The 27397-nt window shown below is 49.7% G+C and overlaps 2 protein-coding genes and 1 non-coding gene across 10 annotated transcripts in view; all 3 read left to right on the forward strand.

The window, feature by feature from the left end:
• The window catches only part of SIRT2 (sirtuin 2), a 17615-nt gene extending 1546 nt beyond the window's left edge, over positions 1-16069 (forward strand). For 4 of the 7 annotated variants that reach the window (XM_036408384.2, XM_036408380.2, XM_036408383.2 and 1 more), the window contains 14 exons: positions 2166-2214; positions 2462-2575; positions 5646-5687; positions 5847-5953; positions 6068-6124; positions 6869-6937; positions 11525-11654; positions 13625-13684; positions 13976-14031; positions 14201-14277; positions 14358-14409; positions 14984-15054; positions 15197-15263; positions 15377-16069. In XM_036408384.2, coding sequence (XP_036264277.1) covers position 2214; positions 2462-2575; positions 5646-5687; positions 5847-5953; positions 6068-6124; positions 6869-6937; positions 11525-11654; positions 13625-13684; positions 13976-14031; positions 14201-14277; positions 14358-14409; positions 14984-15054; positions 15197-15263; positions 15377-15532 — 1059 coding nt within the window. In that variant the 5' untranslated portion in view covers positions 2166-2213 and the 3' untranslated portion in view covers positions 15533-16069. Of the gene's footprint in view, positions 1-337; positions 359-2165; positions 2215-2461; positions 2576-5645; positions 5688-5846; positions 5954-6067; positions 6125-6868; positions 6938-11524; positions 11655-13624; positions 13685-13975; positions 14032-14200; positions 14278-14357; positions 14410-14983; positions 15055-15196; positions 15264-15376 lie in introns of those variants that run through there. The other 3 variants (XM_045570905.1, XM_036408381.2, XM_036408382.2) reach the window with 3 other exon arrangements.
• Positions 8331-8460, forward strand: LOC118702462. Its single transcript, XR_004982731.1, has one exon. It is a non-coding gene; the product is annotated as a small nucleolar RNA SNORA24 (small nucleolar RNA).
• A 121-nt stretch (positions 16070-16190) lies between the features above and the next one.
• Positions 16191-24034, forward strand: RINL (Ras and Rab interactor like). 2 transcript variants are annotated; one of them, XM_036408372.2, is made up of 11 exons: positions 16191-17547; positions 17730-17889; positions 20230-20332; positions 21268-21340; positions 21425-21489; positions 21741-21887; positions 21970-22359; positions 22746-23063; positions 23322-23453; positions 23591-23754; positions 23838-24034. In XM_036408372.2, the coding sequence occupies exons 1-11, from the start codon at positions 17498-17500 to the stop codon at positions 23892-23894; spliced, it is 1659 nt and encodes a 552-aa protein (XP_036264265.1). In that variant the 5' UTR covers positions 16191-17497; the 3' UTR covers positions 23895-24034. The 2 variants fall into 2 exon arrangements, with proteins under 2 accessions (XP_036264265.1, XP_045426860.1); XM_045570904.1 differs by lacking the exon at positions 23591-23754 and having other exon boundaries at positions 23838-23971.
• Positions 24035-27397: the final 3363 nt, after the last annotated feature.

Below are 27397 nucleotides of genomic sequence, written 5' to 3' on the forward strand. Positions count from 1 at the left end.
TTTCTTAGGCAAGGTGGGAAATGGTATTCCACACAGAGGATGCAGCTAGGCATGCAAAGACCTGGCAGCTTGGAAGAGTGTTATATGTTCAGTAGGTGGTGATGGGTAGGCAGCTAATTGTATGCATAGCTGGCATTTATTGAGAACTTCAGCAGGGTAACTCTGCTTAGTGCTTTATGGGCATCATCTCATTTCATCTTCTCAGCATTCCTGTGGGAGTCAAGGCCTATTGTGGCCATTTTACAGATGAGGAATTTGAGGCATAGTTGTTAGGTATCCTGTTCTCTGTCCCTCAGCCAGAAGAGCTGGAAAGAGTTTGCCAGCCACAGCACACTAACACTGCCTTCCAGATGCTTCGGTGAGAGGTAGACACAGAGGCCTGAAAGCCCTTAGAACACCTCTAGCTCCCACATGCTGGGCAGGGCCCTTGAGAATGCCAGGCTTCCATCCCCACCCCCAGCAGCTAAATGGCGCCAGTTGTAGGCAAAGCAGAAGCTGTGATTAGAGCCCCTCACAGGTGCTCGGCAGAGGAAGCACAGAGCTTCCTGTCAGGCCAGGGCTTCTCCCTCACCTGCTCCCAAAGCAGGGCCATTGTCAGAGAAAGGGGTGTAATGTTTAAAAGGATCCTCAGTCTCAAAGAGAGAGATTCAGGGCTTAAATTACAGCTTTTGTCCATAATGGGGCAAAACTATCAGTAGACAGGTTAAGTGAACTATGGGGCCTCCTTACAATGCAACACTATGCAGCTGCTTAGAATGAGGTGGGTCTCTAGTATCTTGTTCTGCAGAAGATGCAAGGTGCAGCATTGTGCTATGATATGACCAAGCTATGAGAAAATGATGAGTTTCATATTCAGAGTGATAGGGGGAAGGGGTTTCAAGCAGGAGAGTGAGTTGGTCAGAATTGTTTCTACCATTGCCGGGCCCAGCCTGGGCCTAGCACACAGGTATTCCTTCTTTCAGTGGGGGATAGTGCTGGAGCTCCTGCCGGTGCCAGACCCTGTTCTTGGTGCTGACATCCAGTAGTGAAATGAAAAACCCCCGCCTTGTGGAGCTGACTTCAGGTGGACCTTGCAGATGTTGGTGATGAGATTATTAGACTGGAAGATACCAAAGAGAAGGGCCTGTGAAGTGGAGTGGGCCAGCCCAGATAGGCCGTCACACGGAGGGTAGTGGGTAGATCAGAGGTGGAGACTGAGGCTGAGAGCCTAGGTAGGGGGCTGGGACAGAGCCCCCAAGAGAAGAGGACAGGCTGGACCAAGTGGAGCACTGGAGAGGGGACACATTATGACAGGAGGGCAGGGGAGGAAGGCTGGATGCATCTGGAAAACTGGGAGATGGAGGCCACACTGAGATGGGGCCCAGGAAGAGGAACAGGTTTGGGGGAGATGCAGAGGCCAGTGTGGGACATGGGGGGTTGGGGGGCAAGAGGAGCCTTGGGTCCCTTAGAGACAAGCATCCAGGAAGCCATGGGGACCTTGGATCAGAGAGGTGGCATCATCAGTGACTGGACAAAGGCCATTGTCATGGATGAGGCAGGTATCCCAGGGAAGGTGGAGAGAGAAAGCAGGCAAGGCCCGGGATCTGCAGTTGGGGAGCCTGGCTAAGGGGAGGAGTGGATAAGGAAATGGAGGGGTTGGAAAGGCAGTAAGGGTTTCCAGCGGAGGGCTGAGGACCAGAGGGTGAGGACTGAAGTGTTTTCACTGGCATTATTACATCGTTATGGATGACTTTGATGAGGAGGGCTGCAGGGGTGCCGGGAGGGGGCAGCAGGTGCATGTTACAGGGCACAAGAGGGGATGCGAGGAAGAATGTGGATTTGGCATATGAAATAGCAATAGTCAGAGCTGTCTAAGAACTTCACATAGATAGTTCATTTCATCTCACAATAGCCCACTGAGGTAGCTGCCCTCTGACATCCACCTCCAAAGATGAGGAGCTCTGAGACTCAGAAAAGCAAAGTCATTCATGAGATTATACTCCTTGGGAGGCACCCCGACCCAGAGCCCAAACACTGGCCCCCAGAGCTGTCCCTCCACCACAGCCCCTCACTTCCTTGGGCCCATATCCCAACCCAGAGCCTTTCCCAAAACTGGGGTGTCACCCCACCCCCCACTTCCTAATTCCACTTATTGGGCCTGGCCACCCTACCCCCACCCCTTTCAGGACTCAGATTCAGACTCTGAAGAAGGAGCAGCTGGTGGAGAAGCAGAGAGTGAGTATCATCATTAGGAGCCTCATTCGGCGGGGGCTGAGGTGGGGGCGGTTTAGGGCAGGGGTCTGGGTGATACCCCTCACCTCCATCAGGGATGACATTCAGGTATGTAATAATGGTTCAGTCCAATGCCTGGTGCCCCCTGGCTGGATCCAGCATGGATCCTTGAGTTGGGGGGAGGCAGGGTTGCTCTGGGCCTCGGTGCACCCAGACTGAGTGCCCTCTGCTGTCTCTTCTTTTTGGCCAGTGGACTTCCTGCGAAATTTATTCTCCCAGACGCTGGGCCTAGGCACCCAGAAGGAGCGTCTGCTGGACAACCTAACCCTGGAAGGGGTGGCCCACTACATGCTGAGTGAACGCTGTAAGTCCTTCCCCTCCTGCACTGGGCCACGCCCCGCTCCTGGCCCCCGAGTGACTTCTCAGCTCCCGGCTACTTGAAGTATTCACAACTGTTGTCTGCAAGTAACAAGAAACCTAATTCAAACTGGTTTATACCCAAAAAGGATTCTGTTCAAACCCTTAACTAAAATCTAGCTTGAAGCATGGCCTGGGTCCAGGGGCTTCCATGTTCTCAAAAGTCATAACCCTCTCTGGCACTGGTTCTTCTGTGTTGGGTAAAAGTAGCTCCTGGCAGCTCCAGATGCAAGTTCCACCAGCCTCGCAGCTCCCACTGAAGAGAGCATCTTTCTCCCAGGGGTTCAAGCAAAAGAGCAGAAATTGGCTTCAGCTGGGGCAGGTTGGGTCATGTTCTTAATCACCATGTCTCTGATTGACCAGACCTAGGTCACATCTCTGGTGCTGAGCTAATGACTGCACTCTGATTGGCCAGACCTGTTTGATAGAATGAAGATAATAGTATTTCCTTATAAAGTTATTAGGGGTTAAAAAAAATAATAAAAATGTAAATGCATGGAGCATAGCAAGAGCTGTGTAAGTGTTCCCTATGATTATTAATTATTACAGGAAGCTTCTTTCAGCTGTGGTGTGTAAATGCCTCTTTGCTGGGTCACCGTGTAGTTTATATTTCTTGCTATGAGTTGAGGTCACCCGAGTCTGAGAAACCAAGCCCTTGGCAGTCCTCAACTAGAACAATCAACCCTTTGAGGGTCCTGAACAGACCTCTGTTGAGGACATCTTCTTCAGTCTCCCTGTCTTCCAGCTGCTGCTGGCTCCCTGCTCGGGTAGCCAGGCTGCCACCCTGAGCCTCCCTCTCCTGGTTAGGCCAGGCAGCTGGCTATAGCCAGCTTCTCGCTCGGGTGAGTGGGCAGTGACTACAGTGTTCCTCCATCCTCCTGCACCTGAATTTTAGGATAATGGGCCTATGAGGGGATAATAATAAATAATAACAAATAATAAATAAATAATAATTGAGTCCTCACTGTATGCCGAGTGCTGGGCCAAGCACTTGACAGGCTTCCTCTCATTTGATTTTCACATCATTATACCTGTAAGGTCATTACGGGAGTGATCGGGATAGAGGAGGAAACTGAGGCAGAGAGGCTGTGACTTGTTGCAGGGTCACACAGCTAGTTAGAGGCAGAGTCAAGACTCAACCCCAGGCCCTATGAATCCAGAGCACAGGCTCCTTCCCCCATAACCCTCCCCCACTGTCCTCTTTGTAAGACACCACTGCACTCGGACCAGCCTCCCACTGTCCTCTTTGGACAGGATACCCTAGAGGGGCCTGGTTCACAGGGCTTCACTTGTGTCTGCCCATCAGCTGATGGGCAGATGCCAGAGCTGCATGGCAGGCAACTGGGCTATTCGATCCCTGTCATATCTTCCTATCTTTTTTTCTGAAAGCTGGTAAATATAGAGGAACAATGTGCTTATATGTATACAAATCATGGGTCTCGAGAAATTTAATACAATTGACTCAGGAGTAATAGCAAACATATACACAGTTAACCCTTGAACAACACAAGTTTGAAATGCATGGGTCCACATATATGCAGATTTTTCTCAATAAATAATATAAATGTATTTCCTCTTCCTTACGATTTTCTTAATAATTTTCTTTTCTCTAGCATACTTTATTTATTATAAGAATACAGTATGTAATACATGTAGCATACAAATATATATTAATTGACTCTTTATGTTATAGGGAAGGATTCCAGTCAACAGTAGGCTATTAGTAGTTAAGTTTTAGGGGAATCAAAAGTTATACATGGATTTTCAACATGCTGGGATGGGGGTGGGGTCATCTCTATTAAAACCCCACATTGTTCAAGGGTCAACTGTATAGTGTTTGCCCAAAAAGTACATTCATTCTCTCAGCAGCCCTGTGAAGTCAGTATGTAATTATGCCCATTTAACAGCAGGAAACTGAAGTCAGAGTAGGGATCTGAACTGAGACGCCCTGATGGTGAGCAGGAGAGCCAGGATTTGAATCTGTTATCCACTCCTGTTCATCAGGTCTGAGAGTGGCAAATCTTTGGTCTTCACTTGGAAATTGCCAGTCTAATGTGTTTGATTACAGAGGAAAGAAATGTGTATACTATGCTAGAAATAGGTGGAGGGATTGTGTCCAAAAGATGAGTTCCTGCCAGAGACTTTTACTGTAACCAAAAACTCTTCTGGGGAAACCCTCAACTCTAGCCTCCTCATTAAGATCTAGTTTTGGCCCTGGCTGGTTTGGCTCAACGGATAGTGCATCAGCCTGCAGACTGAAGGGTCCCAGGTTTGATTCCGGTCAAGGGCACATGCCTGGTTGTGGGCTCAATCCCCAGTAGGGAGTGTGCAGAAGGTAGCCAGTCAGTGGTTCTCTCTCATCACTGGTGTTTCTATCTCTCTCTCCCTCTCTTTTGCCTCTGAAATCAATATATATATAATTTTATTTTTTTTTAAAGATCTAGTTTTGTCTCGCCCAGCTGATGTTGCTCAGTGGTTGACCATTGACCCATGAACCAGAAGGTCGCCACATTTGATTTCCGGTCAGGGAAGATGCCTGGGTTGCAGGCTCGATCCCAGTAGGGGGCATGTAGGAAGCAACCAACCAATTGATGTTTCTTATTGATGTTTCTATCTCTCTACCCTTTTCCCTTCCTCTCTCTCTAAAATCAATAAAAACGTATTTTTAAAAAAGATCTATGTGCGTCTAGGTCTAGTTAGGGGCAGAAGCTTCTCTACAAGTGGCCTTTTCTGGACTAAGTTGGTATAATTTCAATAGTAGATTCTCTGTCCCCATACTGGCTCTTCCACCAGTCAACTGTGTAATTGCTTCCCCTCTTTGAGCCTTGGTTTCCTCATCTGTAAAATGGGGATATTAACACCACCTGCCTCAAGATGGTTCGGAGGACCATTCATGCATCTGAAACGTTAGTCCAAGGGCCTGGGACCAAGTGGACAATGTCAAAGGCTGTGGTAGATGGTGTTATTTTGGGGCCAAGCAAACCATGTCATATGATGCATAAACTCCTCTCTTCCAGGTCGCAGGGTCATCTGTTTGGTGGGAGCTGGAATCTCCACGTGTAAGTGCCCCTCACCCTGGTTTGGGGGAGCACCTTCCAGGGCTGGAGGGGTCGGGGTGGGGGGGTAGAGTCGTGTCTAGGCCCTCTCTTGGAAGGGTCACTGTGATACAGACGGGGCCCAAGTCGCTGATGGATTGCTTCCTGCCCCTCCTCCCCCAGCCGCGGGCATCCCTGACTTCCGCTCCCCATCTACGGGCCTCTATGCCAACCTGCAGAAGTACAATCTTCCCTATCCAGAGGCCATCTTTGAGATTGGCTACTTCAAGGTATGTGCAGGGAGGTTGTCTCCAACGAGGGGAATGGGATGGAATAGGGTCATCTGCTCTCATGTCACCAGGGCCATCTGGGTGCCCACCTGCCTTTCCCTCTCTCTCCCACAGAAACATCCAGAGGCCTTCTTTGCCCTCGCCAAGGAACTCTATCCTGGGCAATTCAAGGTGAGCTCTTTTTTGCCAGGGCGTACAGGAAAGGTTGGTGGACAGCAGGCATGGGAAGGGCTACTTGGGCAAATACAAATTGGCCATTAAGTACGTGGGCTCTGACTCCTGATCCCTCATTTCCTGCTCTTTTGTTGTTGTTGTTGTTGTTAATCTTTACCTGAGCATATTTTTCCATTGACTTAGAGGAGAAAGGAGGGGAAGAGACTGAGAGAAACATCGCTGTGAGAGAACCACATTGATTGGTTGCCTCTCACATGAGCCCTGGGGATTGAGCTGGCAACTGAGGTATGTGCCCTTGACCTGAAGTGAACCCAGGACCCTTCAGTCCACAGGCCAAGACACTATCCACTAAGCCAAAACAGCTAGGGTTCCCTGCTCTTTTGATCTTGCGCCTCAGTTTTTCCATTTGTAAAATGAAACTGATAATATTATATGAAAAGGGTTGTTGTGAAGCTTAAATGAGTTAACAATACGTACAAAAGCCTAGTCTCTGGAGACAGGCTGCTTTTGTACAAACCCCAACCCTAAATGTGGCAGCTGTGTGACTTTGGCAAGATAGTCAGCCTCCATGTGCTCAAGTTTCCTCGTCTGTGAAATGGGGTGATGGTGGTCTGTGCCTCACAAGGCCGATGTGATGATTCCGTGAGGTGAAGCAGGCACAGGGCCAGAACAGTGAGCGGCACGGGCCATGTGGGGAGCCTTCTCTGTTCCTGTCATCACTGTTGTGATTGCTCCCTCCAGCCGACCCTGTGCCACTACTTCATCCGCCTGCTGAAGGAGAAGGGGCTGCTCCTGCGCTGCTACACTCAGGTAGGCGGGACCGTGGGCTCCTCCGACCCGGCGCCTCAGTGTAAGAGCTCGGCGCTGCCCTTTGTCCTGTGACCACCCAGAACAGCTGCACACTCTCAGGCTGTGGTGACACGCAGTGAACTCCTCTTCGCTGAGCCATCCACGTGTACTGAGAAAGGACCACGTGCCTGAGGGGAGGGGACACCATTTACACCGTAGATTTCATAGATCTTCCAGCAGATGATCCCAGAATGACTGGATCTAACAGAATCCGTACACTATGTCAGTAGCCTAGTGGGCAGATGTAGTGTCTTTAAAAAAGGGGCATCTTTTTATAATTTGCACAAAAGCCTCATATGTGCTATGGGCTCCTGGTTCATACATGTCAGGTGTTGAGCGAAGGGCCTCAGCCTGGGGTACTCAGGCAAGGACGGCTCACCTTGTTGGCTCCTGGACTTCTGGGATCTCACATGTTTAGGCCTCTACCTTTGTTTTATGGTTATGTATTGAAATTACATGGTATCATGCATGCCATAAATTATACTATACCTCAGAACCCCAAATTATAAAATAGAGAGCACATGAATATAAATAGATATTCTAATATGTCCTTCCTGCACCTGGCAGTTTGGAGCACGCAGCCTCAGAAACTGCCACCAGGGGGAGGATGAGTTCTTTGTAGGCCCAGATTTTGCTAATGGGGTGCAGGTGCTCCTGCCTAGAGCTGGTAATGTGATGGGGAAGGGGACAGTCACCACCTACCGTGTTTCCCCGAAAATAAGACCTAGCGCATGGAAAGATAAGACATCCTCTGAAAATAAGACCTAGCGCAACTTTGGGAGAAAAAATTAAATAAGACACTGTCTTATTTTCGGGGAAACAGAATAGGAGTAGCCCCGGCTCAAGATAAACCTGACCTTTATTTCCAGAGAGCCAGCTTTATTATCCACAGGATGTGGCTCAAACGTGATGCAATGGCTCATCTGAGCCAGTGCCCTCTGTGCGTAATTTTGTGGACTCCTCTCCTTGGCCTTGCTAGCATCCCTGTTTGTCAGCTTCTGTCACAAATGTTTACCGAGTGCCAGGCCCTGCTGGCAGCAAACAGAGCAGACTCCATGCCTTCCTGAAGCTGATGTTAATGTGGGGAGAGACCATAGGCAAGATGCATAGTAGTTTATGTACTGGGGCAGAGGAGAGCTCTGTGGAGGAGGTTTAAACAGAAGGAAATCTGCACCTCTGTGTGTGGAGGGGGAGTGTTGTAAACAGGTTCAGGAAGGCCTCACCGAGACATTTAAACAAGGACCTAAGGGAAGGGACCATGGGGTTATTTGGGGGGACTGCATTCCAGGCCAGGGGACAGCCAGTGCAGGATCCTGAGGGAGACCACATCGGATGTGTTCAAGAAGCTGGGTCTCTCCATGTGTCTTTGGGACCTGTCACTGTGGCAGTCTCCCTTCCTAGCCATGGAAGAGCATTTTCTTGTTTATTGGCAAAGCTGTCACCATCTAATTGGTATCAGATTCTGACTTGCACAAGTAACAGTCTTCACCTGTAAAAAAAAAAAAGAAAAAAAAAAGAAGAAAAAAGAAGAAGCTGGGTCTGAGTAAGCGAAGAGACAGTATAGGAGAGAATAGAGGAGATGAGGTCAGGGAGGTGCTAGGGGCAGACCTTAAGGGGCCTCATGCCTAAGCAAGATGGTGCCACAGCGGGCTCTGAGCAAAGCAGGGATGAGATCAGTGTCCCTCTGGCTGCCTGTAGGAGCTAGACTGTGGGCGCAGTGAGAAGGGGGTTACAGAGACCAGGGAGGAGGCTGCTGTGATGGCTTAAGCAGGAGAGGATGGAGGCTGGGCCTGGTGAGGGCTGTCAAGGGGAGAAGGAAAAGGTTATGAATCCATTTTGAAGCTTGAATCAACAGGATTTGTTGATGGATTAGATGTGAAATGATTCATGAGAGAGAAGTCAAGGATGACTGGACAGCTCTCAGCCTGGGCACCTGCTGCTTTTTACTGAGATGGTGGGAGGTAGTGAGGGTGGGGGCAGAGGAGGAGTTTGCTTTGAGGCCTATTGAGGTTGAGATGCCACGTGGAGATGTGGACAGATGGTTGGACACAGGAGTCTAGACTCAAGCCGGAGGGGCAGCCTATAAACAATGTTCACACTCACCAGACAGGATGAGATCACAGGGTTCCAGCATGAGAAGCCCAGGCCCACTTCCCAGCTCTGCAGAGGCAATGTGGCTGCCCTTGACCATGAAAGTGTGGCAGCTGCCTCCTACTTTTACACGAGAGCCAACATGAATACATTCTGGGTCACCGTGTACTCTGCAGGCATTCCCCTCCAGTTGCAATATTTAATGCATGAAATTTAACTATACATAATATTCAAAATGGCATACTACCTAAAATAGATAAAGGTGAGAGGGAAATCTTTCCATTTTCACATTTCATAAAACCATTTTTTTATTTTTTTTTCAAATGTAACACCCTCTTCCTTGATCTCAGCCACTGTTTGAGTCACTGACCCAGTTTCCTGGAACACGTTGTCTTCGCTTCTTTCTGAATTATGATGACGCAGCAATTCTGAAGCGAAGTATCATGAGTTTTTATCTAAAGGCACAAGTATCCACTCAAATGTGAGAACAATTGCGCTGTTCACCTAAGTCACTTGATTGCCACGGCAACACACTCTTTGAAATATTGGCATTTGCACTATACATAGGGTTTGGACTTGTCTTTCTTCCTTTCAACCAATTTATTTGCCTCTCTTCATTTCTCTTTCCCTGGGCAGCTGAAAGAAGGAAATCCTTTGTCAGCACACTTCATTGGTCTCCTGCCTCAGCTCGCATTTTGATAAAGCACAGCCATACTTGTGCATTCTTTTTATTACAAGTATTTATTTATTTAAGCCAAACATACGAAGATCTCAAATGTTCCCTGAACTTAGCTTTCTTTCACCTTACCCCTTGTCTGAAAGACTCTTCCATATCCACACCCACAAAGCAGCTTCATGCTTTTTAAAAGCTGCCACGGGTGATATGTCTAAAAGGGACACGTTTTAAAACAAAAAGGGAACCAAAGTTTAAAAATCAGATTTTAGGTGAAAATCCTAAAAATTGAAAGAGCTGCATCCTGGGTGGCTGTCCCTGGGAGGAGAGCTGGCTGGAGCTAAGTGGCCACTGCCCGCTCCCGAAACTGCTCCCCTTGCCCAGGGCACACCTCCTCCCCATGCCTGTTCCTCCCGGCACCGCGGCCACGTGCAGCTGCTGTGTGTCTTCTCAGGTTCAGGGCTTGTCCTTTGGGACAGAATTTCCCTGGGCCCAGCCCCAGCTTCCCTCCTGCAGGCCACTGACATTGGCTCTTTCATGTGTCTCATTCTGTGGCAAGCAGATACACAAGTTCAAATATATTTTTTCACATCCTGTACACGCTGCCTTTGTGCTTTTTTTTTTTTTTTTTTTGCCTTTTAACATAGTGGCGAGATCATTTCCTATCCATAGAAACAGGTTGGCCTCATTCTTTGTTGTTGTTTTTTTTTTCTTGGTTATACATGGTGTCAAAGAATAACAGGCATTCAGGCAGTTCTGCACGCTATTGAGTTATTTGCACACTCACTGCTTATGCACAAGGGAGTCAGTAGTAGGCTGAATCAAGTAACAAAGGCAAACTAGGATTCCCAGTAGAAGGGGAGGGAGAAAGCTGCAGAGAATCTGGGGACAGTGATTCTTGTCTGCGTGTTTTGAGGGTAAGCTGACTTCTGGCAGGGAGGGGAGAGAGCAGCTGGGGCCATCTGCCCTTGAAAGGAACCTTTCAGTTGTCCATGGCATCTCCAGGAAGCCTGTCGGTTCAGCTGTGGGCCACACGTGACGGCCATCTCTGTAACATCTGCCAGTGTCCTCGGCCGGCACCGGCCTAACAGGCCAATGAAAGCTGATCCAGAGAGGCTGCGTGTTGAGAGGAAAATGAGAGCACAAGTGTGTACGTGGGAGAGAATATCCTTGTTTGGTGAATAAGGAAAGTTTCTTTGTCTTAAAGGAATACAGTTAAGATTCTGTCAGTGAAACATATCGGTCAGAAACCTGGCTGCTAAATAGGTAAAGTGTGATTAAAACCACCTAGCCCCCCTGAGTTTCTTCTTTCTGTTACTGCGTGGCCAGGGCTGCCACATAGAGCTGGGCTGTTTGGGTTCCACACAAGAACGCCACGTTTGAGGGGGCTCCGTTTACGACGGGAACATTTTACATCATTTGAACAGATTTCTAGTAGGTGGCACTAAAGTGTGTGGTTCCAACAAAACAAATGACCTGAAAAATGGGAGCAAAGAGGCCTGAATTTGTAGAAATGCCATATGGGCTGGTGGTGGCTGTGGGCCTGGGCTCATACACATTTGAGTTTGGACCCGGGCCTGTAACGATCCATGACTTTTACCCTTTCAGTGGCACCATCAGAACAAACAGAATTTTTAGACACACCCTGCCCCTTGCTTTCCCTACCTTCTCTCTCCCTGTCCCACTGGTTTCTCTTGGCTACAACTGGTTTCTCTTGGCTCTGCCTTCTGCTCCTGAAGTGTGGGGTTCAATCCTGACCCTCTCCCCTCCATCTCTCCCTCCAGAACATAGACACCCTGGAGCGAGTGGCAGGGCTGGAGCCTGAGGACCTGGTGGAGGCCCATGGCACCTTCTACACATCGCACTGCATCAGCCCCCTCTGCCGGCAGGAGTATACGCTCAGCTGGATGAAAGGTGAGGGGCTGAAGGTCATCCCTAAGGGCAGGCCTTCTGCCCGTGGTCCACTGCTCAGCTCCAGAGACAGGGCCTCCCCCAGGGGGCACCTGCTCTTCCCTGCACAGTTCTGTGGCTCCTTTTCGTAGATAATGGCAGCCTCCAAAGGTTTGAGGTGACAATGAGGTTCATTGCTCCAACACTACCTCACAGCCAGGTTATGATGGATGCAAGCTCCAGATCCAGGTCAGCTGCACACAGACATGTAGCAGAGCCCCCCAAATGGTTGCACAGCCTGTTTCGTGATGTCATGAAACCCTAGCTCTTTGCCCTTTGAGGGGCTCTGACCCTAGTGTACATGAGGTGCTCATCAAGGCAGCTGGAACTCAGTTCTCAGAAGAGCAGAAAGTCTAGTAGAACTTTCTGAGATGAGGGGAACCTCCCATCTCTGCAGGTCCAGTATAGCAGCTGCTGGCCTCACGTGACTGCTGAATACTGAAATGTGGCTAGTGGGACCAAGGAACTAAATTTTAAACTTTATTCATTTAAATGTAAAAAGCAATATCTGCTATGATGACCATATGGGACAGCACTTGTATGAGAAACACTGGACTCAACTAGCCCATGAATTCAGGCGGGCAGAATCTATGGAGTGTGAAGCCGAACACAGGCTGGTCAGGGTTGAAGACTGGGGCTGCCCCTAGAGGTGCAGACTACAGGGCTTGCTAAGGTCGTAGTCCCCATTCATGTTAGGGTAGTGTGTCCAAAACAAGGAGGAAAGTTATTCAACCAACCCACATTTCTTGGAATACAGCAAGAGCCTATTTCTGACATCCACTGTGTGAATTAAGAAGTCACTTATTTTACCCATGAAAACCCACTTCTGCCATCCTTTATGCTGACTTCACAAAGCCTCTGGTGTCCGCAGGAGATAGGACAGCACTTGTAGTAGGCCCCTGATAAAATGCCAGCTGACCATCCTTGGGGTGAGGAGGCCTGAACAGCCCAGCTACATGCAGCTGGGGATTATATACAATTAGCGTTATCCCGTTATGTTCACTTACAGCAGTATCTCATGCAGCACCCACAAAATAGGATACTGTCAATGCAGAAATGTTTTAAGATAAATGACATTAAAACAGTTCTCTAAATATTTGTCAAAGAAATCAATGAATAGTTGAATGAACAAGCTAGGATTCTATGGTTTGCAAGTGACAGAATGCTTTTCAAGTTTTCTTAATAAGCAATAAGGAGACAGACCAGTGTGGCTCAATGGTTGAGTATCGACCTATGAACCAGGAGGTTGCTGGCTCGATTCCCAGTTAGGCACATGCCTGAGTTGTGGGCTCAGTCCCCACTGTGGGGTGTGCAGTAAGAAACAATCAATAATTCTCATCATTGGTGCTTCTGTCTTTCTCTCCCTTTCTCTCTCTGAAATCAATAAAAATATACTTTAAAAAATAATAATAAGCAATAAGGAGCATGATAGTCACAGTATGGTGTGTGGGGGAGTCAGTCACAGAACCCACGTGTGCCTAAAGAGTTCTCCCCATCGCAGGATCATCTGCATATTCTTCCCTCTTGTTCTGCCAGCAGGCCTGCGACCACAGGCCTCTCTGACCCAGGAGGAAATAGGGCTGCCCTCAAAGGCCCACAGACAGAACTTCCCTCTTGACACCAGTTTCCCCAGGTCGGGAGTTGGGAGTCCAGTGGCCCCTGTTAGGAGCAAGTGTCTGCTCATTTGGTGACTCTCATTCAGTAGTTAAGCCTGTTGCTGGAAGCCACCCTGGGACTCCTGGGGCATGGGAGAGGATAGGGGGGTAGTTCCCTGAGAAGGGGGTCCCTTCTGAGCAGGCAGATACCCAGGAGGCTCCCTGTGACTGAGGTGTGTTTGGGTGGGCGGTGAAGAAAGGGGCAGGAGGTGGCAGGGCAGGCTGCAGCCCCCGCCCAGAGCCTCTCACCTCTTCTCCCGTTCCCCTTCTCCACACCAGAGAAGATCTTCTCCGAGGTGACTCCCAAGTGTGAGAAGTGTGAGAGCGTGGTGAAGCCTGGTGAGCCTGGGGCCAGGGGCCAACCGAGGGAGATTTGGACTGCCCCAATCTAATGCCAACCTGGAAACACCCCACCCCACTAACCCCTTCCCAAGAAGGTCACGGTCGCCATCCACCCACCTCTGGCCCCCTCTCTCCAGGGAGAGGACTCTGTACCCTCGCCTGTCCCTGCTGCTCTACACCCCACCCAACCCTAAGGTCTCCTTCTGCTCCTTCCTGTACTCTGCCTCCCCCTGTTCACTGTCTTTTTCTCTCCTGTGTTGTCTGTCTGTCCATCCGTTTCCACCTCAGATATCGTCTTCTTTGGTGAGAACCTCCCAGCGCGTTTCTTCTCCTGCATTCAGTCAGTAAGTGTCTCCATCACCACCCTGTGCTCAGCCCCTGTGGGGACAGCCTGGACCCTGCACTGGGAAGGGTCACTTCCTCAGCAGGCTGTGGGGACTGGGGCGGGGAGGGAGGGGCTCAGCCTCGGCTGAGGGCGGGGCCCTCATGGCCATGGCCACTCCCCCTTCACAGGACTTCCTGAAGGTGGACCTGCTCATCATCATGGGCACCTCCCTGCAGGTGCAGCCCTTTGCATCCCTCATCAGCAAGTAGGTTGGGTTTGGGCTGGGGGCGCCGGGGAGAGGGGAGCCAGGACAGAGCCTCACTACTCAGTTCGCCATCCTCCCAGGGCACCCCTCTCTACCCCACGCCTGCTCATCAACAAGGAAAAAACTGGCCAGGTGAGTCAGCTTTTATTCACATCTTCTTGTTCTTCCCTGCCTGCTTGGTCCTCACTTGGATCCCTGTTCCTTCCCACAGGCTCCTCGGAATGATGGGACGGGTCTCTAGGGAACCCAGTAGTTCAGACCCCTCAGCTCCAAACCAGGTTTTTCAGAATCCAGAGGGATTAAGTTCTGGGCTGCCCTGACTAAAATTCCACAGGCTCTGGATCATCCAGAACCCTTTTGAGCAAGTGACATAACCCCAACTCAACGCAACTGAAGCCAAAACACTTCCTGGGACTGAAGTGGCAGGGCAGTTGGAGTCAGGGCCTTCTCAGTGTCATCAGTCACCAGCTTTGGGCTCCCTCTCGGAGAGTAATGTTTCTTCCAACAGGCAAAACATGCCATGTGCCAAACGCTGTTGTAAGCATTTTCCCTGGGTTAACCCACTGACAGTAAACCCTTAGGAGTGGGTCCGATGATCTCAGATAAAGAAACTGAGGTTCCAAGAGGCCAGGTCACTTAAGCAGAGTCACAGAGCTGGGGTGCAACCGAGTGCTCTTATCTCTCCTTTACTCGCTCTTCCCTGCAGACTGACCCCTTCCTGGGACTGATGATGGGCCTCGGGGGAGGCATGGACTTTGACTCCAAGAAGGCCTATAGGTAAGGCCTGGATCTGCTGTGGGGGGTGGAGCCTTCGAGGGACAGGTCCAAGGGGGGGGGAGGGCATGAAGGCACACAGCCAGCGCAGAGCTGGCAGGGGCCTAGGGCAAGCCTGGGAGATCTGATTCTCACTCCCCCACAGGGATGTGGCCTGGCTGGGTGACTGCGACCAGGGCTGCCTGGCTCTTGCCGACCTCCTCGGATGGAAGGTGAGGAGCCTGAGCCACCCCAGCCCTCCCTGAGCCCAGTCCCTAGACCCCTGCCCCACGGGTCCTCTGGCCCATGAGGTGACCTCTGACTCCTGGAAACATTGTCCCTGCAGAAGGAGCTGGAAGACCTTGTCCGGAAGGAGCACGCCCGCATTGACGCTCAGTCAGGGTCTGGGAGCCCCAACCCCTCCACTTCAGCCTCCCCCAAGAAGTCCCCATTGCCCCCCAAAGAGGAGGCTGGGACCACACAGGGGAAGAAACCCCAGTGACACCTGCGCCTCCCAGGCAGGACACCCAGCTCCTTTGGGGCAGTTGAGCCCCGACCAGCCCTGGTCCTCCCTAACTTGCAGCCTTTGTCTGGGGGGCTCAGAGCATTCCCTCAGTCTCTTAACCACTCCCTCCTAAAACTGGGTCCCAGCCCCCCTGACCCTGGCAAATCTCTAACATCTCCTGGGGGCTGAGGCATGAGCCGCCCTCCCATCTCTAACAGCCCGAAGCCTCTAACGACCCCCGGGACAAGGATCAACCTCCCTAACATCTAACTGCTCCCCGAGACCCAGGGCCTCCAAATGTCTCTGTCCCAGGACGGGGCGTAGGGCCCACATACTTTCCACCGCTCCTGGGGGCCTGTGGCCAAACAGACTATGTAACATGACTCATAAATGGGGGGTTTGAGCCTGCAGACCTCGCCTCTCTGCCTCCATTTCCCAAAGTGGTGCTGGGCTGCCTTCACTCAGGACCCAAGTCCCGTGCGGAATGGGCAGATGATGTTACCTACTGGAGACAAATTAAAAACAAAAACTAACTACCAGCTGTCTGGCCTCGCTGTCTGTTCTGTGGGCTTGCAGGGAAGCAGCTGAGGGAGGGCTAAGATCTTGGGCCACTTACGGAAACCGTGACATCTACAGGCTCTTGTGAGAAACAGCACGGGTGCGCCTGGACTTCCATCATCAGGGTTCCATCCTCCAAAGCCCTGTTACCTGAGGCCTAAGGCCCCAGAAAGAGGCAGGAAGGTCAATTTCAGATACCCTCCCAGCCCCGCCTCTTTTCTCTCCCCCCTCCCGCCTCCAGCCAGCTCAGCTTCCTCTCTGTGAAGAAACACTTTCACTTCCTGCTCCTTTAGGCCTCCCCTCGGAGAATAGGTAGAGGCCCCCAGGGACCCAGCAGCTGGCATTATTACCCCCCACCTCCACCCGTGCCTCCTTTGGTATTCTTAAACAGCTCCCATCCTGCTCTGCCCAGCACCAGCCACCTCCTCTCCGGTCTCATGGGACCCAGGTGAGCATCTGCCTCCTTTCCCCACCCCTCTTGCCTGCTCCTCCTGGACAAGCGCCTGCTCTGGTTCCCCCTTCCTAACACCTGGGCTTCTGGTCAGCAGGCTGGTTGATTTGTTAAGCTGTTTATTATCCACCTTCTCTACCCACCCTGAAGATGGATGTCCCTGAGAGCAGGCCTATTCTGTCCCCAGGCCACAGGCACCTAATTCTGGGCCTGAACTTCATGTTTGTGGGATGCATGGATGCCTGGGTGCATGGACCCAGGTCTCCTATTTCCGGGAGTGCTACAGGGGGAATGTTCAAAAATGCCCACCTCAACTGGTAACCTCACTAGTAACCCACTATAGGACTCTGTACCTGGTTAAGAGTTGGGATCCGATGGACAGATAGAGGGATGGCTATGTGAAAAAGCAAAGATTAAAATAATGGTAGAATCTAGGTAGTGGGCATAAATTCTTTTCCGTTTTTCTTTTTTTAATGTTTGAAGTTTTTAATAAAAAAAAAATGGGGCAATATTTGAGGGCCCCTCTGTGGTCTAGGAAGGGAGGAGGAGGGGAAGTTGTATAACTTTGTCTCATGGAGCCTACTAGGCACTGTGTTCTGGCTAGGCTTGTTACTCAACTGGTCCATATTCACACGTCTGCACTAGATATTAAAACCTGAGATATTTCCCTGCCATTTGGTAAATGCTTGTCATTTTGAGTCCTCTCCCTCTCCCCCCACCCCAAGACACGCTGACTTTCCTCCTGGCATGCCCAGAGCACGCCACCATCCAGTGGTGAAAGAATCCACACCTGGCACTGCAAGGAGCCTTAGGTCCATTTTGATTGGTCAGGGTCTCTGCCATGTTGGTTGGAAATATTTTGAACATAACCCCTGAACTAGAGCAGCCTTGAGCCTTATCTTCCTCCCTGCCAGAGGCCAGGCCATGGCTTGCTGGCCTCCCACATCCTGAGGATGGCCCAACCAGAGGACCAAGCCTTGGCAGCCCCCACCCATGGGGAGAGGTGAGCACTGCTGGGCCTGGGGTATCCATCTCCTGCCCCTGGATTCAGAAACCCCTCCCATCCAATTGGTGTCTCCCACAGGACCCCGCACCCCACCTCTGACCCCTCACCCCTACCTTTGATCCCACTGGGTCCAACTGCCCAACTCTGACCCCTGGTTTCCTGGACCCTGCACTTCCCAGACTGGTCCCATCACAGGAGAATGGGGCAGGAGAGACCTGCTTAGGGGTTCTTGGGGGCCCAGAGCCACTTCTTCGGCTGCAGAGGACCTGGGGAGTGTGGCAGGTTCCAGAGCTGGATGCCCAGGCTGCAGAAGCCCTTTTGGAGCTGTGGCCACCCGGGGTGAGTACTCATGGCTGGAGACCCTTTCTGGCCCTCTCAGGACACCGTGGATCAGTTGGGACTCCGCTGGTTGCTAGCGATATACACGAACAGGCCAAACCAAAAAGGCTACTTATTGATTCAAATGACTGAAAATCCCAGAATTTCAGGAATGCTTGGATCCTGAGTATCAGACAACTTATACAGTTCTCTTCATCCTATTTCTTGGCTTTGCTTTAAACTGAGGGAAGTTCTGAATGTTTTGGGCTGTAAGTAACAAATGCTCATTCTATAATAGTTTAAACAAATAGGCATTTGTTTAAAATATATTTTTATTTAAAATATATTTTTATTGATTTCAGAGAGGAAGGGAGAGGGAGAGCTAGAAACAACAATGATGAGAGAGTATCATTGATCAGCTGCCTCCTGGATGCCCCACACTGGGGATCATGCCTGCAACTTGGACATGTGCCTTGACCTCCTGGTTCATAGGTTGATGTTCAACCACTGAACCAGGCCGGCTGGGCTATTTCTTTTTATTTTTTTAATATATATTTTATTGATTTTTAACAGAGAGGAAGGGAAAGGAATAGAGAGTTAGAAACATCGATGAGAGAGAAACATCGATCACCTGCCTTCTGTATACTCCCTAGTGGGGATGTACCTGCAACCAAGGTACATGCCCTTGACCGGAATCGAACCTGGGACCCTTGAGTCCGCAGACCGACGCTCTATCCACTGAGCCAAACCAGTTAGGGCTATTTCTTTTTTATTGTTGCAATTTTGTTTCATTAATCTTCACTTGAGGATATTTTTCCATTGATTTTTAGAGAGAGTGAAAGGGAGGGGTGGGAGAGAGAGAGAAGGAAAGAGAGAGAGAGAGAGAGAGAGAGAGAGAGAGAGAGAGAGAGAGAGAGAGAAACATCTATGTGAGAGAGACACATTGGTTGATTGCCTCCTGCACACGCCCCTACCGGGAATCTAACTCACACCCTTGACTTGGAATCGAACCCTGGACACTTCGGTGTGTGCACTGATGCTCTAACCAGCCAGGACAGCATTTATCTTTCTATGTTTCTCTCTCATCGACCAGAAAGGCAACTGCTGGCTCTAGTTCAGCAACTTAAGTGGCATCAAGGGCAGCGTGTGCAGTTCTCTTGGACTTTCCCATAGTTGCCCGGTGGCTGCCCTGGGTCTAAGCACATGTGTGTGTTCCAGGCCAGAAGGGAAGAGAGGAAACACCAGTTGCATCTGTTTTATCAGCAAAAGCAATAGCCTTTACATTGGATTCAGAATATATGGATGGGGGCCAGCAGCAGTATTTCTTAAAGCTGACCTAGGACTTATACAGCCAGAGACGGAAACCACTGACTATTAATTCATCTCCTATGGCTGTGCATATTAATGCCCTGAACAAAGTTGGGCGTCTGCAAGGAATAGGGGATAGATTTAGATAAGACAACTCAAGGGGCTCCCATAGCTTCCTCCTTGGGGGAGCTCTCCTTACGGTGTCTGAGAGGGCTGTCCCTAGCGCAGCACATCTCAACTGATTAGCAATGCCACTGTAAAAAGAGGCTTCTTGCCGAAACCGGTTTGGCTCAGTGGATAGAACGTCGGCTTGCGCACTGAAAGGTCCCGGGTTCGATTCCGGTCAAGGGCATGTACCTTGGTTGCGGGCACATCCTCAGTGGGGGGTGTGCAGGAGGCGGCTGATCGATGTTTCTCTCTCATCAATGTTTCTAGCTATCCCTCTCTCTTCCTCTCTGTAAAAAATCAATAAAATATATTTTTGAGAGAGAGAGAGAGAGAGAGAGAGAGAGAGAGAGAGAGAGAGAGAGAGAGAGACTTCTTGCCCTGGCCAGTGTGACTACATTGGTTTGCTGTTGCCAATGCTGGTTTGATTCCAGGTTAGGGCGCATGCTCAGGTGGCAGGCTTGATCCCCAAGTGGGGAAGGGGATGGGAAGAGGGGTTAATGTTACACTCCCACATCAGTTTTTCTCTCTCTCTTCCTCTCTGTAAAAATCAATAAATTATTTAAATAAAAATTAAAAGGCCTCTTCCCAAAGAGCTTCAGCAAAATTCCTGTAGGAGATTTCCATTGGCTGAGCTTGGGTCACATGCCCATCTCTGAACTACTCACAGTGGTCAGAGAGCACTGTCATCCTATTAGCTAGCCCAGGTGGTGGACCCACTCTGAGGACTTGTGAGGAGTCAGCCCACCCACACTGAGTGAGAAGGAGTGGGGTTCTTTAGAGGAAACTTGGATTGTGGAGCCCTAAATAAGGGAATGGATGCTAGGCAGGCAAAAGTAACACATCTGCACAAATCCTCCTCATGCTGACCTTTGTCTTACCCCACAGAGTTTTCTGGTCACAGGACAGGAACCCTGCCAGGTCCTGGTGTTGAGGACAGGACCTTCTCCAGGGGAAGTCAACACCTATCAGATCCAGAAGCTTCCTGGAGGTGAGGTGCCTACCCCCGAGTTTATAGTCAATAGCAATAGCAAATTTATCATCAAGAATGGTCAACTTTACTTCCAAATATCTCCCAAATCTCCCCAGCCCTCTCTGCCTTCACCATCCTAGTCCGAGCCGTCATCACCTTTTTCTTGGACAATTTCAGTAGCCTCCTCTCTGGTATCCCCGTGCCTACCCTTTCCTTCCTGCAATCCATTCTGGGCTCAGCAGCCAAAGTAGTATTTCAGTCAATCGGCTGTTATGCATTTCTGCCTTAAACTCTTAAAGGTTATGCAATATCCTTAGTTAAATATTTAAGCTTCTCATCGTGGCTGATAGTGTTTCAGTAGCCAATCTGCCCCCCTCTCCATCTGCTGCCCTTCATTCACTCTGCTCCAGCCTCGCTGCACTTCTCTGTTCCGGAGCTCACTAGATGAGTCCTAGCCCCAGGGCCTTTGCATTTGTTTGCCCCAAATTAATGCTCTTCCTTGAATGATTGACTTAGTTTCCATCCTTCAGCCCTCTCTGGAAATGTAACCTCCCTTGACCACCACAGTTAAAATAGCCCTAGAAATTGTCAGTTACTCTATTTGGTTTATAATAATTCACTTACCTTTATTTTTCTACTCATTTATTTCTGTCTTCCTCTACTGAAAAGTAAGCCATAGGAAGGCAGGGATTATATCTGCTTTTTGACAACTGTATCTCCAGTATTTGGGAGTGAAAGATGTTCAAGAAATACTTATAGTCTAATGAATGAATATTTGGTGGCATAAGTGGGATGCAAGCTTAATGACACAGAAGAATACAGGGTTTCCGAGGAGAAAAAATTCCCTGTTCTGAAGGTTCTTTGGGAATCAGAACTCAGAAAGAGAGTCGCAGGGAAGAGGAGGCTGCCACCCTCGTGTTTTCTAACTTGTCCCTCCTGGCGCCCTCCCCCAGGCGTGTCTCTGGAATCCTCTCACCTCTGCATGCCAGACCTTCCCCATCTCCTGGCCTTCCTGTCAGCCAGCAGGTACAAGATCCATCAAAAGGGCTAAGGGGGGTCCTTCCCTAAGACACCTTACCCACATTGCAGCTCCTACTTTTCCTTCCTCAGGGACGTTTTGCCCAGAACACTGCTCTTGCCCCCTCCCACTCTAGGGTCTGGGGAACAACACGCAGGTGAGGCATGGTTCTCTAAGGGAGGGAGAGACAACTTTCTGCCTACTTGGTCCCCGAGGATGGCACTTGGCAGACCAAATACTAGGTTTGAGGGAGGGTAAGGAAGGGCTTCTGAGAGGACTGGAGTGGGACTCCTGGGCCTGAATAAGGATGAGCCAAGGCCCAAACTACAGCTCTTTCAGTAATAAGACTGGGAACTAAGTCTCCTGGTGCACTGACATCTGGGACACCTCATTTCTGCTGTCCCTCAGATACTCTGCAGAATGGCAGTGTCCAACTCGGCACCTCAGAGAGGATGATCTCTGTGGTGAACAAGCTCTACCTGGAGACCCACAGAGGACAAGGGGTGCTATCTCCCCCAGAGACAGCTCCAGAAACGACCAAGAGAAGTGATCCTGGTGAGCTGGCAAAGCGCAGGGCCCTTGAGATGAGGAAGCTGCTGCTGCTGTTCCGTGGGACCAACCCTGTTTTCACATCCAGCCCCCAGGAGCACTTCCCCTCATCGGGTCTCCTGGGTGGAAGGCCCGCTCAGCCCAGAGGCACCCCATCCTGGGCCAGCTCTGGCCAGCCTGAGGGAGGAGGACGACGACCAGGAAGAAGAAGGGCCGGAGGATGTGCTTACTAGTCATGTCCAGGCCCTGGCCAGGGCCCGGAGCAGCTATGTGGCCAAGCAGTTCCGAGGCCTTCAGGCGCGCCTCGCATCAGAAGCTGAGGGCCCCCACAGGCCTGGGGACCCTGCCATGGAGCTGCTCCAGGATGTGCGGCACCTCCTTATCGACCTCCAGGATCACTTGGCAAAGGACCCCAATGTGAGGGCTATCTTTGGAAGCAGAGGACCTGGGGTCCCCCAGAAGAACGAGGAGGATCTTGGTAATAGGAGGACTGGGAGGGAATTGATAGCCACTCCCTGAACCCACATCGTTCATATATGTGCCATCCCTTGGCCCTAACTATGTGTTCACACCCAAGTTCTTCCTCTCTATTTCTGTGCGACCTGCTTCCTTTTCCACTCACTGTCCTTTCCTGTAGGCAGTACCACCTGTTCTATCCACCACCCTCCCTCTCACAAGGCGTGACAGCCATGATGCCCTCTCCCACATGCGTATTCACACCCAGCCTTCCTGTCCCGCACGTGTTCATACCCATGTCTACACTGGTGGTGGCCAGCAGTTGGGGCGGGTGGCGGGAGGCAGGGTGGGTGGTGGAGCGAGCGGGTTGGTGTGGGTCAGCTGCTCTCCCCTCATCCACCCTCGCAGGCCCCGCGGTGGAGGCGGCCTTGTGCCGGGCAGTGCTGGCGCCACTGAGGCCGGCCTTGTGGGCTCGACTCCGCAAGCTCAGGGCCCCAGAGCTGAGGCGGCTGCGGAGGCAGCAAACAGCCTTGCGGGCAGAGGCGGGGCCTCCTGCAGCTCAGGGGGCGGGGCCTGAGGGGCAGGGCCCCGCCCCCGCCCTGCGGCTCCGCATCCACGCACGCCTCCAGCACCTCCACGCGGCCTGTGCCCCACGCCGCAAGGTGGCGTTGCTGCTGGCGATGTGCAGGGACATCTACGAGGGCCTGGCTTCGGGCAAGAAACCAGGTAAAGAAGGAGGAGGCTGCGTCTCCCTGGATGTGGACCGCCCTGAGGGTTGTAGGAGCCATTTAGGAGGTGCCTGTGTGCACGTCAGGGGCGAGGTGGCATGCTCTATGGGAGGTGTTTGTGCAGGCCAGGAGATCAGGTAAGGGGCGTTACACCCCAAGCAAGGTGAGGGGCAGCCAGCGCTCGCTGTCCTGGGGGTCGGATGGAAGGGGCCTGCACATCCCCATCCAGCTCAGAGCCTGCCCTTGGCGTCCCCAGAGTCCCTGGGCGCCGACGCCTTCCTGCCGGCGCTGACCGAGGAGCTTATCTGGAGTCCGGACATAGAGGAGACACAGCTGGACGTGGAATTCCTTATGGAGCTCCTGGATCCTGAAGAGCTACTGGGAGAAGGTGAGTCCCCATCCCCAAGATGTCAGCACCCCAAACAGCCTCACCCTGCAACAAGAGGAAAGGCTGGCGAACTAAAGGGGCCTTCGGGCCACCAGGAAAGCCGGGAGAGCTGCACCAACACCTTCTTCTTGCCCTAGTTGGTTACTATCTGACCACGTGGTTTGGGGCCCTGCACCACATAGCCCACTATCAGCCCGAAGCTGGACGCGCACCCCAGGAGCTCAGTTCTGAGGCCAGTGCCACTCTGTGCCAGTGGCATCGCAGGCGAACGCTACAGGGGCAGGGCCACTCCAGAGCCCAGGTGACCGCTGGGTTGGACTGTGGGTAGAGGGGAGGACTGGCTCAATTGTCTTTCTGATCCAGGTTCCTGCCTTGTCCCCCCAGCCTGATCTGCCCTTTGAGGAACCCTGGGAAATTCAGACTGTGCCAAGAGACCAATGATGAATAGGGATCTCAAACCTTTCTGCTCTTCAAGCAAGATGCAGAGGCACCTGTTGTTTAGGAGCAGCAGGAAGAGGCGGTCCCAGGAAAAGGGGCTTTGCATTGGCTGTTCCTGCGTCCTGGATGCCCTTCCCTCATTTCCTCACTGTTCCTTCCCTCCCTTCAGATCTTGAGGCAGATTTCACAGTCTCAGTGAGGTTCTCTCAGACACAACTGTCTGCAGCTGTATCTCCTCTCCCTGACCTCCTTGTGGGGGGCAGAATGGCATCCCTCTTCTTAGTCCCCTGGACCTGTGACTATGTTACTTTACATCACATGTGGCAAACACAAGGCCCACGGGCCAAATCTGTCCCGCCAGGCCTTGCAATGTGGCCCGCACCGCGCTGTCATCACTGCACTCCGCTGCGTTTCCATCACAATGACAGTTTATGACTCTTCAGTAAACCATTCAGCCCGCGATTTAGGCTGGATTTTAGATTTTGGCCCCTTCTCTGATTGAGTTCGACACCCCTACTTTACATGGTAAAATAGGTGTTATAGATGCGATTAAAGATGTTAAGATGGCAAGTTATCCTGGAACCTAGAAGGTCCAATATAATCACATGGGTCCTTATAAGAGAGAGGCAGGAGGTTCAGAGTCAGAGGAAGAGCTGTGATGATGCAAGCAGAGGTTGGAGCAAAGGCCAGGAGTGAAGAAAGCAGGCACCCTCTAGAAGTTGTAAAGACAAAGAGTGGATGTTCCCCTTGAACCTCCAGCAGAAACTCAGCCTTTGATTTTAGACCCGTAAGATTTATTTTGGACTTCTGACCTTCAGAACTGCAAGATAATAAATTGGTGTGGATTTTGTTAAGCCATTAAGTTTGTGGTAATTTGTTACAGCATCAGCAGGAAACTAATACATCCTACCCTGATCTGGAATCAAACCATGATCTCCTGGTTCATAGGTAGATGCTCAACCACTGCGTTGCTGGCTCAATCCCCAGTAGGGGGCATGCAGGAGGCAGCCGATCAATGATTCTCTCATAATTGATGTTTTTATCTCTCTCTCCCTCTCCCTTCCTCTCTAAAATATATATATATATATATATATATATATATATATATATATATATATATTTTAGGGCAGGCAGGTAAATGGAAGGTAGTCAGATTCTATATGTCTTTGTTAAAAAGTATTCTGGATCTTTTCTGATTTTTGAGCCACCATGATTTGAGTCTTTTTGTCTTAACTTTTTTTTTTTTAAATATATTTTATTGATTTTTTACAGAGAGGAAGGGAGAGAGATAGAGAGCCAGAAACGTTGACAAGAGAGAAAAATCGACCAGCTGCCTCTTGCACATCCCCTACCGGGGATGTGCCCGCAACCAATGTACATGCCCTTGACCGGAATTGAACCTGGGACCTTTCAGTCCGCAGACCGATGAGCCAAACCGGCTTCGTCTTGTCTTAACTTTTGAGGGTTATTTTTTTTACATCTAATATGACATTTACATACCAGGAACAAAAGTAACAATATTAAATCACTAACACTGATTAGACAAGGAAGGATCTGAGGTGAAACAAATATCTACTGTTATCCAGAAGTTCTAATTTTTCTTCTGGGCAGTTAATTTCATCCATTCCAATATTTAGACAATATTCATCTAAAATACTCATCTAGATCTATATACAATTCTACCAGGGGAATTATTAGGGAGTGTTCTTGGAGGGGTTTGTCCAAGAGAGTTCCTTTATAATAGATATAGCCTGAAAAAGTATATCAAAGCATATGTTGATAGTAGAAGACCACTAGTGTGTGGCCAACAAAACATTAACTTCATTATCATAGCTGGTAATCAGAATATCATTGTCTAGTAGATGAGAAAGATTAGCAGGTACCCAAGTTAAATTTTTCATGTCTAGTAAGGAGAGAGGTCTGGGGAGACATATATTGTTTCCATTAGGGTACCATAAGGAGGTACTATATTCATTCAATCAATAACAGTTAGGTGATATAAGAACAAGGTTTGAGCAGCATCAATTTGTGAGCATACAAGGCCTTCCTTGTTGATGTTTTGGGATGGCTGTCTACCTCCTCCATAGTCAGTGGCTTCTCATCTTTGAGATGAAGGAGAGTGTCAGAGACAGGGGCAAATGTCCATTCGTGGTTAGGCACCTTATAAGATAATGTCCCTTTAACACTGTTGGAGAGAGTCTTTAATGAATGTATTTCCCAATGGACAAAAAAAAAATCTCCAGGTTGTCATGGTCTTTGAATCTTTACCTCCTGGGAATACTGTGAAATGAAGGTTACTAATTTATTAGTTTCTATAATGCAGTTTCTATAATGTCTGCTTTTTCGTTTTCCTTGTATTTGGGAAACAAAAATTTAAAAATCAACCATATTTTAAGAATAATTAATCTTGCCGGGACCAGTTTGGCTCAGTGGCAAATGAATTGAGAATAGTTAGTCTCAGCTCATTTAGTCCCACAGTTGTTTTTGTTTATCCTGATTATTTGCTAGCAGTTTTTTGAATTTAGTTATTCCTTGAAGTTCTATAAATCTTCATCCAGTTCAAACATATGGCCTGCTTAGAAGCCTGCAACTTAGAGTAGGGCAGAGTCCTTTACATGGATTTTTCTAAAGATACAATATACCAGCTGAAACCGGTTTGGCTCAGTGGTAGAGCGTTGGTCTGTGGACTGAAAGGTCCCGGGTTCGATTCCAGTCAAGGGCATGTACCTTGGTTGTGGGCACATCCCCAGTGGGGGGTGTGCAAGAGGCAGCTGGTCGATGTTTCTCTCTCATTTGACGTTTCTATTATAGCTCTTTATCTCTCCCCTTTCCTCTCTGTAAAAAAAAAAAAAAAAAAAAAAAAGATACAATACACCTGCAGGTGCATAACAGTAAAGCAACAGCTGTCCATGAGTGACAAAATTTAAAACTGACATGGTTATGGATTTGATTATAATGCAATTGATTTAAAAAATTGCTTTTATATAAGATATAACATTTTAAGACAATTTCTTGGTAAATAATTATTATTATAAAATGACATAGAGAATAATATAAAATTTGTATATTTTTAGATTCAATATATAATTTCAGCATATAAAGAATAAAAAATATGTAAGATTTTAAAATGAGGTACATGACCTATTGCAAGCGGTGTATTGAGCATTGAAAATAATACACAGCCCTGGCTCAGTGGATTGAGCGTCAACCTGCGGACTGAAGAATCCCAGGTTTGATTCCAGTTAAGGGCACATGCCCAGGTTGTGGGCTCGATCACATGCAGGAGGCAGCTAATCAATGATTCTTTCTCTTCATTGATGTTTCTATCTCACCCTTCCTTCCTCTCTGAAATTAATTATATATATATATATATATATATAACATAAACTCCCAATATGTGAAACGCAAATATCCAGAGTATCACTGCAGATGCCCCCACAGGGAATTATCACTCTTGGTTTGCCTGGTGTTCCTGACTGGACACATGCTACCCTGAGAGTTTTCTG

The sequence above is a fragment of the Pipistrellus kuhlii genome, unplaced genomic scaffold (genome assembly GCF_014108245.1).
Source record: "Pipistrellus kuhlii isolate mPipKuh1 unplaced genomic scaffold, mPipKuh1.p scaffold_m20_p_38, whole genome shotgun sequence".
Lineage (NCBI taxonomy): Eukaryota > Metazoa > Chordata > Mammalia > Chiroptera > Vespertilionidae > Pipistrellus > Pipistrellus kuhlii.

What these genes read in the sequence shown, in the direction of transcription:
- RINL (XM_036408372.2), top strand. Translation starts at nt 17,498, where the DNA reads ATGGCCCAACCAGAGGACCAAGCCTTGGCAGCCCCCACCCATGGGGAG. An exon ending in GTCTGGGGAACAACACGCAG is followed by an intron (nt 21,490 to 21,740) that starts GTGAGGCATGGT and finishes GCTGTCCCTCAG; the next exon opens with ATACTCTGCAGAATGGCAGT. An exon ending in TGAAGAGCTACTGGGAGAAG is followed by an intron (nt 23,454 to 23,590) that starts GTGAGTCCCCAT and finishes TTCTTGCCCTAG; the next exon opens with TTGGTTACTATCTGACCACG.